The sequence below is a fragment of the Carya illinoinensis genome, chromosome 7 (assembly GCF_018687715.1).
Source record: "Carya illinoinensis cultivar Pawnee chromosome 7, C.illinoinensisPawnee_v1, whole genome shotgun sequence".
NCBI classification, from domain to species: Eukaryota; Viridiplantae; Streptophyta; class Magnoliopsida; order Fagales; family Juglandaceae; genus Carya; species Carya illinoinensis.
This window is the reverse complement of record NC_056758.1, coordinates 11,095,710-11,106,152: the sequence shown is the minus strand read 5'-3', so window position 1 is coordinate 11,106,152 and position 10,443 is coordinate 11,095,710. Positions and strand designations below refer to the sequence as shown.

Sequence of the window (10,443 nt, the reverse complement as noted above, 5' to 3'; positions counted from 1 at the left end):
GAAGCAGCACGATGAGAAAATGAGTATATGAGGTCGAGATAACAAGAATTTGATTCTTTTTTGGAACTCTAGTCTAATTTAGAGATGCGTTTGCAGGAGTAACAGAGAGAACAAGAGGAAAGAATACAAAGTGAAGTCCAAGAGCAAGTACAGCAGGAGATGATGGTGCAAATGGAGCGTGCTATATCATGCAACAAAATCGGGGTGGGCGAGGAAAGAAAAAGAAATGAATTTTATCATTGTATATAACTTTTAATATCTAATTTTAAAACTTTATAAGACATTGCTAATTGTTAAATGATGGTGTAATACGATACAATTTGTATATTTTTTAATTTTATGAAATTAGTATTTCTGATATGTATGTTCGAATGTAAATAAGAAACATTCGAACATTGGTTCACATTCGAGCCAACATTCAAACATAATTACACAAAAATATAACATAACTTTCGAACGTACAATTCAACGTCTGAATGTAATCGCTCTAGAAAACAAAACGTTCGAATGTTTAAACGATTAACGTTCGAACAAACCTCTGCACGTACTAGTTGCATTCGAACGTTTATCCGTTGACATGGAACCTAACGTCTGAATGTCATACCCATTATGTTTGAACATTCGTCTATTAACGTTTGATCAGACATTCAAGCATATAATGTAGTTAACGTTTGGACGTACAAACATTTGAACGTAAATATGATACGTTCGAACAATAACCAACGAACGTCAACTTTTGTTGTTCGAATGTCAATCAGTCGGATTAATGTTTGAACTTTCAATTTGACGTTTGAACATTACTTTCTGTGACAGATTTCAACTATCACAGGAAATACTACGTCCGAACGTTACACCAAAACACTTCCAACCGTCACTAAAAATATTTTTAGTGACGATTGTACAGTAAACTGTCACCAATTATTTTCTATGACGCACATTAAGTGACAGTTGTGGTGACAGTTTCAAATCGTCACCAAATGTATTTTGTGATGTTTTGGTCATTTTTAGTGATAGTTTCCTTTGTCACAAAAGGACAATTGTGTTGTAGTGTATTGAAGTGGTTTACTCAATGACAATGTAGAGTTTGTGGGTACATAATTAGACTTAGAATGGGGACTTACAATTAATTTGCGGCTAGATTTCATTGGGGACATAGCGTCATATCCATTGTTGCAAAATTAGAAATAGAATTGTATCAAGTAGATGTCAAGACAAGGTTTGTTAATGTGTTGAAACATGATGGCTACTGATCCTACCTCTCAAAATATATTATGTTTTCTTATTGTTAATTAAAAAAGGAGTATATATAACAACAGGATTTCAAAACTCAGAAATTGAGTGATGATGATGATCAGTATGAACACATTGACTACTTCTTCTTCTTCTTCTTCTTCTTCTTTTTAATATAATGGGGGAGTGCGACTAGTTGTCTTATAAATTTGGTAGGCCCCGGAGAAAATTGAGAGTTTCAATGAGAAAATATTTCTACCAAATATATATGTTATATATTGACAAAAAATGTCACAGTTTTGTAGTAGTTGAAACTTCTCTTTCAACTTCAAAAATCGAAACTGATATTTTCTCCAAGAGGGAATAAAATAAAAGCTAAGGCAGGTATCATGATATTTTAATTTGGTTAATTGGCATGTTGCTTTCGTATATAGAGTCTAATTATCTAAATTCCCAATAGAAAATCTTGAGTAGGAGAAAAAAAAAAAAAAAAATCAACTCCCAATCGAAATTCAATAACAATTTATATATACACATATCGTCAGTAGTAGCGATATTGAAATTAAAGACAAAAGGTACAACTGCATGATGCCCATACTCAATAAATTTTATTCTACAATAAAGTTTTACACGCAACAGTGAAAATGACTGTGCTTTGAACTATTCAAACAAACTCTGTACAGTAAAAAAATAAAAAGAAAAAAATAAAAGAAAAACAGGGGAATATTAATGTAAACAAACGAAGGGCCAAATGATGAATATATATATATATATATAATCTGTCTATAAATGTAATATATATGTATGTATGTATCTCAAAATCAGGTATGACGAAATTAGCTAGCTAGTAGCCGTAAGCTGCAGTTATGTTATCTTCATCCAATACTTAGCATGCACGCATGCTTTAACCTACTTCAACGTAACTATACCAAAGGTCACCATCAGTATAGCCATCCAATGGAACTTTCCTGGTAGAAACGAGGTACCTGCATGGAGACCAAACAACAAAAGGAAAAATTAACATGATGATCTTCATATAATTTTTGTCTCTTTATCTTTAATTTTCCTAACTAATCATGCATGTTGTTGTACATGGCATGACCATCTTGTGTAAAAGAACTAATTTCTTATTGCTAGTAGTCGATCATGAAGTGAATTGAAGGGATTAAAATCTTCTTGATTTTTATTCGGAGTCAATAATTTTGAGTACGAAAGAAATAGACACATGATATATATCGCCTATGTATAGTATTTATTAATCATTTGATATACATACAAATATATAGTAAATATAAATGCAGTAAGACATACTTTATTTGAGGCCTTCAAGTTTGAGTAAGATCATGATCAATAGGAGGGAATTATTTTTCTATGAAGTAATATATTTATTTCGATTAACATGTGATTTGGGAAGGGCATAAATTTTTGTTCAAATGATGTACTATTAACATTATTTATTTTGGCACCACTTTGTTGACAAACATGCATGCATGCATGGCACGCTAGCTTCTTCAATTGAACTACTTAATTCTATATATATAAGAACTACTTAATTCTATATATATAAGAAAATGATAGTTGCAGTCGTGATTGTGCAAGCGCCAAGCATTGATTTCGAAAAAATTGAATAAATACTGGGCCTACATGAAAAAATTAATATTTTAATAATATATCTCATTTTTTTAAAACGATTGCATGACGCTTGCCCATTTCACGACTGTACGTAACATTACTTTTCTATAGATATTGATAGTCAGCTCTTTGCTATAAGAGACAATCTAAATAGGGTAGTGCTAGGTACTATGTCGCCCAGGTTTGATCACTGGGTATCCTGTACTTTTTATATTTTACTCTTTTTTTTTTCAAATAGTTTTTAAATATTTTAAAAATCCAAAAATACTAATATACTAATAATCACTTCCTTAATTATTTAATAAAAAAATTTTTAAAAATAAACTAAAATGTATGAGTGGTCAAATTGAAGATGCAAAATGAGGTGACATAGTATTATTTTCTATCTAAATATATATCAGGATATGGTGTAAACCAAGTCAAGCGTAAATAAGAGGATATATATGATGACAATGAGGATGTTACACGACAAGGAAACCACTTGTCAATTTTCTGTGAGTAATATCTAATTAAAAACTTAAAATGATTATTTTTTATTAAAATAAATCTATTCTCGTCACAAAAAATCATCTCATTGCAAATAAGTAATTGTTATAAATGATCATGTTTCTTGTAGTGCTACTAGTTATACTATTAATTATAGTGATAAATTAAAACTAATAATTATGAAGTAGTTTCCTGGAAAGACGAAGGAGATAGTTAACATTCGCCCTCTCACATAAAGCTATAATATCATTCGAAGTTTTTCATAATTACACAATCATAATCCTTTAATAATACGAAATCTACAATAAAATGAGATTACTACTACGTGCTTATAGTCATGGAGTGCTAAATAATTACTCATCAAAATATTATGAAATGCTTCTTCATTGGATGATTTGTGATATAGCAATATCATGGGGGAGCTTAGAAAGGGTACTTTTTATAAATTACTTGTTTAGAAAGGGTATATTAATCATATCATATAGTCATATAGGTTTTGTTAATTCCTTCTACCCCTTGACCTTGCATTTTGGACTAAGCTAATTAAACTATTATCATCAAAAATGAGAAAGAATTAAATTAAAAAACAAAGAGAGAGAGAGAGAGAGAGAGAGAGAGAGAGAGAGAGAGTCACCTTGACCAGTACCCCCAGTTCCATCTGCAGAAGTTTTTGCAACTGTAATCCCAAGCTTTGAACAATCAGATCCAAGCGTACCTGAAAATTAATACAAAACATCATACCTCAAATCGCTTCTTATCAATCTTTTGTTTTAACTCTTGGATTAAGATAATAGTTTCTAAGGTTTTTACAAGTCTACATACATTGACTGTAGCATGGGAAGGCTGAGATGTTTAGAAGATTAAAGAAACCCGAGTTGCATTCACATGTGTATGTATGCGTCTTGTTCTTCGTGCATGTCCCTTCTCCGCAATATGCCCAGTAGCAGGCTATATAAAAAATCAAATAAATTATAAGTTCAAACAAGAAATTACTTAGTCGAAACATGATAATAATATTAATCAAGATAATATATAATCATGAGTGATTACGGTCAAAGGCTGAGAAATTGTGAGGAAACTCCTTTTCTGGGACTGGAGGAGGGGCTGGCTGGCAGCCGTAGTTAAGAGTACCTGCAAAAAATTGTTTTAAAAAAAAAAAAAAAGGCTTAGATCAAGCAGTAAACCAGCAGCCCCATATGCATGCAGCTATATATATATGTTCGTGGAAATATAAAGAAAATGATCAAAGAGAAGAGAGAGGCGCTTCTTACGTACAGTTGGGTATCACACAGGGAAGAAAAGTGAGATCGTCATTATCGTCACGGGTTCGCTTCCAGCCAGTATTACATTCACACTTGAAGCCAAGTGGGTAGCTTAAATCAGCTGAGCAATTTCCCTTTCCACATTCCACATCTTCACACACGCTTCCTGCAATTGATCAAACCCATAAAGAACAAAATAAAGCAAATTAAAGAAAAAACAATAATATGTACGTACGTACGTGTTTAATTGGGGTCTTTAATTTTCTAGCTTGTGTTTAGGCTATTTAATTCGATCAAAGTGTGATTTTGTACATGTTTTTGCTAATTATTGTGTTAGAGAAGGGTGTTGATGAGTATTATAAAATCCAAAAGCTAATTAAGTTAAAATTAATGCAAATTAGAAGAGGATTCATGTGTACGTACCCAAAAAATCATCAAGAGGAGATGCATCACTTGACCCTAGTGAAGTCATGGTTAGCAATACCAGAAGAACAGCTACAAAAGGCACCATACGAGAGGAACCCATTTTCTTCGAGACAAGTAGAGAGAGAGAGAGAGAGAGAGAGATGTTGAGGACTGAGGAAGGCCGCGTGATTGCCATCACAATCTGGGTATATATATAAAGATAATTATAAGAACTTATTTGTGTTTTCTTAATGGAAGATTCTGCAGACTTTTTAGACTTTCTTAATGTGATTTACCTTGTTTTACAATTTAAAGACTCTATCAACCAAACAATATTTTCACCCTTTTTTTTAATCTTCTAGATCACGTGAATGACCACGAAAGAATTTTAAATTCTACAAACTCTAACTCGAAGTTTTGATGTTTTTTCTTGTCCTAATATTTTAGGCTAGTGTCCTCTGAAATAATCAATTAATCCTACATCACTAGTTGTTTATAATTTTATCATCATCACTGTTTTGACCATCCGGCCCTTCAAACATGTTTGTTCTTTATTTCTTGGTTTTTCATAATGTCAAGTTTTATCGGCCAAGCTTCGTCTGGAAATGACTTCATTTTCAATGGTAGTTTAGTTGTTAATGAAAAGTCAGCGGAGAGGTAGTTAGCGGTCCAGCTCAGCCTGATCGACCTGATCTGTGTAAGAGCTTTCAAGTCATGCACGTAATTAGAACGTGAAGAGCTGTAGTGGAGTGGGGGTAACAGTGCAATCATCCTCAAATATGCTTGAAATTCCATTAATTCGTGGATCCCACACTCCACCGGCCAGATATATATCAACATGAGTAGTTTTTCTTTCTTTTTTTCTTTTTAATTTCTTCTTCTTCTTCTTCTTCTTCTTCTTTTAAATATAATTTTAATTCGATACCTCTGGAAAACATTGGTTTATTATCATATTTAATATAGAATATATCGGCCAAGATCTCACTTGATCATCCACATGATCAATTAATTAACAGCCTGCACAAAACAATCTGGCCTTCCAAATATTCCAGTCTGTCAATTATAATCGATTTTATTTAATCTGTTCGGAACAAAAAGGTATTCGAAAATACTAAAAAAAAAAAAAAAAGGATTGAAACTCTAAATTTCTTTTATCTCTCTTGTATTTGTGTTTTTATTTTTTAATAAACTAAGTAGTGGTGTTCCGTCAAAAGAGTCATTTGAGCCTACTAGCATTATTCTCTAAATTAATTTTTCCTTGTATATATAATTAAGCTATAAGATAATATTGTAAGTGTTTCATTCTTGTGCCTCTAATTCTAAAGCCTCGTTTGGTTACACATATAAGATCATAAGATTATATGAGAATGCTTCGTTTGCTTACACATATGAAATGAGATTAGATGATATGATATGATATGAGAAATCTGTGAATGATAATGAAATAATTTGAGTTAAGATTTTTATGAAATTTTGGAAAAAGAGAAAGAAAAAGTTGAATAAAAAATTATATAGTTTAAAGAGGGTCAAAATATAATATTTTAATATTATTTTAGTTTTGAAATTTGAAAAAATTGGATTATTTATTGTGCTTTTTAGTTTGAAAAAGTTGTGATGATTAGATTAAAAAAATTAAAAATTTAAAAATTTAAAATAAAAAAATGTTTGTATTTGAATGATGTTTAGATGATGAGATAAGATGAGATTGGTTTCGAATGACTGTGTAAAACCAAACCAGGCCTGAATCAAAACGTAGTTATGATCATCATCTCGATCTATCTTATATTTAAAACATCCAACTCTTTAAGACTGTGTTAGGATGATAAGGTGATTTTAGGTAATCTGAATTGATTTATGAATAGTAATATTTTGTGAGTTTTATTGAGATATTTGAATGTAAATATATTGAAATATGTGTTTGAGTAGATTTATATATGAGTTTAACTTTTTTATAAGAAGTTGAAAAAGTAATAAATCACATCAATAATTAGTTTGAGATAAGTTGAGCTCATTCCAATAACCAAACACAGCCTAAAGTATTATAAATTGAATTCATAATTTCTTCTATGGTTTTAAACATCTAATTAATTTGGATTATATGGCTGCTAGAAAGATGATCACATGCATCACATGATAACTTAAAAATAGTAGTTGTGATGAGAAACGCACAAAGTTAAACTAAAGTCATGAGTCGTGCCTAATGAATTTGAAAATCTACTCTATGTACATGTGAAAGATATAATGTACATTTAATTCCTTCCAAATAAGACTAGAAATAATTCCCGGAATTGGATGGTTTTAGTCGATCGTGAGATGGACGTTTTCCAATTTATAAAAGAAAAACATGTTTTTTCTGAATAAAAACCCTTAACCTTGAAAGGAATCTAAATATATTACAAGCTTGCGAATAAAACTTTTTCTAGAATGAGAGTACGTTCCACGTGTACGCATATTAATTAGAACGCTATCTAACAATTACTTCAGATCTATCTTAAGAAGATAAAATAAAATAGGGATCGTATATCTAATTAATATATATATATATATATATATCTTGAAGCTGTGGCATGCATGCAGCCAGCATATATATATATATATATTATAAAATATAGGGACGGCCGGCAACTTAATCAAAACGTTAATTTCAACCTATTTATTCATATCATATATGAATTAATCAAAGTGACGGCTATATATATATAAAATCAATCTGATTGCACCAAATATTCTATTAATTATTTTTGTGTGGAAGAGAAGATACATGAAAGTCATGGGACGTTCTAGATCATCAGAAGTTCCAAGAAAGCCCGTCGGGTTTTAAAAGTCAAAACTCCACCTAAGTGGGCCAATGAAATAAATAAGAAAAAATATAATTGTAATTATAATTATGTATTAATTTGTATATATAAAAATAAATTTTACATGTAATTAAAAAGTAAATTTTATTGAAAATAATATTAATTTAAATTTTAAATATAAATAAATTAGTATTGATATATAAATTAGTACACGACTGTATTTATACGTAGTAAAACTCAATAAACAAACAATAGGCACCAAATAAAATAAGCCGGAATTATAAGGCAATTAGGGAGGAAAAAAGTCAAAAGAGATGGACATATAAAGACAAAGAAATTTAAGTTCTGAAAATATATATATTATTCAATCATTAATGCCCACATTTTCTAATGTAGCTTAATTTCATTCCACTTTTACTCTTTGTGCCATTTTTTTCAATGCCTTTGTTGAAATACCCTTTGAGGTTACAGCTAATTAAGTCTTTTGAAACTGAATGCAGGCTTTTAGAAGCTTCGTGATATATATGTCTGTGTATATATATATATATATGAAAATGCATTGAATGTGTGACGTGTATATGTCGTATTTATGGCGTATTTGTTGTATCATTGACTTTTTTACATGCTTTATTGATTTTTTTTTTTCGTTGCAAGGTTATTAAATTTTTTTTTTTTTTGGTCTTTATTTGTTATATTATGTCTATGTAGGGATGAAACTAAAGTTTTGAATACCATATTGGAAGCCGTACCTGTCAAGGCACTGGAATGAAATATTTTGGTACCAGTACTATTTCATATACTGTTTCGGAATAATATTTCGATATCGATACCGTTTCGATACTAGTATCATTTCGTGTACCGTTTCGAAATAGCTTATACCTAGATAAATTATATATATACAAGCATTTACTGTATTCTAAAATAACAACAAAATAAGTCACAAACTCAATACTTCTCATCAATACAAGTCTTAAGTTACAAACTAAATAAGTTCTTAATCCAACCATTAAAATAAAATCACTTATCCTCATCAAAAAGACAGTAAGGATCAGGACTCGACATGTTAATCAAAATATTTTCATCAATGTCACCACCGTTATCAACATAAACACCAACATTATCATCGTCTTCCTTGTTTAGTGAGGTTAATAGCTCCTCAATACTTGCACAATCCAAATCTTCTCCATCAAGAAGTTCAGATTCTTCACCCACCCATTCTTCCATCAAGTCAATGTTTTCAAAATTAATTGGATCTAAAACATCTCTTCTATTTTTTATGCTATTGTCAAAATAAAATCAAGCATAAGTAAAAATGTTCATATATTTTTCAAAAGTGAAAAACATTATTATTAAAAAAATTTACCTCTCTCTCAGCTTTAAGTTATAAAGAACAAATACTAAGTCATTCAAATGTTTATACATTAATATATTTCTCTTCTTCGAGTGAATAAAATCAAATGTGCTCTAGTTTCTCTCACATTTAGTTACGCTACAACATTGACTTAGTACTCGAGCAACAAACTTTTAAAGCGTTGGAACCTTGCAACCAAATTGGATCCACCATGCAACTATAACAATAATGCAATTATAAATTATTAATTAAATACAAGTAAAATAAAATAAGATAAAATTTAAAGCACAAAGTCCCACTATTTAACAAATGATATTGATAGCCAACGAATTATTACATGACATGTAGACCATCCACCACAATTCTTGTGAACCAGCACCGCACCACATGGAAAATCAATTCCCTGCTGCAAAATCACACCGAGACAGATACCTCCCTTCTCATCCCCCATTCGGCGAGACACCCCCTCCTTGAAAACCCACCCCTTGTTGCTCGTTGCCCAGCCACTTCCCCGTTGCAGGTCTAGAGCCACTTCTCTGTCGCAACTCGCAGCCCCTTCCCCGTCGCAACACAGACCCTTCACACCCCTCTCTAAACAAAGCTGCATTTTTCAGATTTGTACCAGCCACCTCTGAAGAAGACGTAGTCTCTCCAAAGAAGAAGTAACCCTTCACTGGCGTGGTAACCCTTATCTGGTATGCCCTTTCACCATTTATTAAAACCAAAAAATAGATTTTCATATGATTATGGTTGCTGAGGTTGTGTAGGAGACCTTGAGTTTGAGTGTTAGTCATATCTACTTTGGAATGTAAATTGGTGAAGAAGAACAAAATCACACGGTGGAAGCCACAGAAAAAGAAATGCATAGAAAGTGTTTGGTAATAGTTCTAAGAAGAAAAAATATTCTTAAACTGGAGAATATTCATCATGAAACTGTGGATTTGACATTGTAGCATGTAGATGGGTGCATGTTTATGACAAACTTGGTAATTTCCAGACTACATTATCATGAATTACCTTGATTTTTGTCATGAGTGTGCTTCCAATTTTTTGTCATGAATGAGCTTGATTTTTGTCATGAATGTGCTTCCAGTTTTTTGTCATACAAATATACACAAAACAATGTCCTGAAGACATGATAACAATGACTTAAATGAAAGAACTACAAAAGAAACTTCCCATGGCATTCTTAACCATATCTGTAGCTAAACATTTTGTCTTTTCCGAGAAAATTGTTACACCATAGAGCTTTCTTTCATTTTAATAATCAAACTGGCAG

At 31.2% G+C, this 10,443-nt stretch overlaps 1 protein-coding gene across 1 annotated transcript; it reads right to left on the bottom strand.

Annotated features, from left to right (window-relative positions):
• Positions 1-1,737: 1,737 nt before the first annotated feature.
• Positions 1,738-5,210, bottom strand: LOC122315205. The gene is made up of 6 exons (XM_043131003.1): positions 5,034-5,210; positions 4,624-4,776; positions 4,399-4,479; positions 4,171-4,296; positions 3,983-4,063; positions 1,738-2,216 (listed from the first exon to the last, which is right to left on the bottom strand). Exons 1-6 carry the CDS (start codon positions 5,134-5,136, stop codon positions 2,140-2,142), a joined length of 621 nt encoding a protein of 206 aa, XP_042986937.1. The 5' UTR covers positions 5,137-5,210; the 3' UTR covers positions 1,738-2,139.
• Positions 5,211-10,443: the final 5,233 nt, after the last annotated feature.

Excerpts from the sequence above, each read along its gene's own strand:
- LOC122315205 (XM_043131003.1), bottom strand. The coding sequence starts at position 5,136 with ATGGGTTCCTCTCGTATGGTGCCTTTTGTAGCTGTTCTTCTGGTATTG. Across the intron at positions 4,480-4,623 it reads TCCCTGTGTGATACCCAACT|GTACTCTTAACTACGGCTGC; the intron begins GTACGTAAGAAG and ends AATTTTTTGCAG. Across the intron at positions 4,064-4,170 it reads CTTCCCATGCTACAGTCAAT|GTACGCTTGGATCTGATTGT; the intron begins GTATGTAGACTT and ends ATTAATTTTCAG.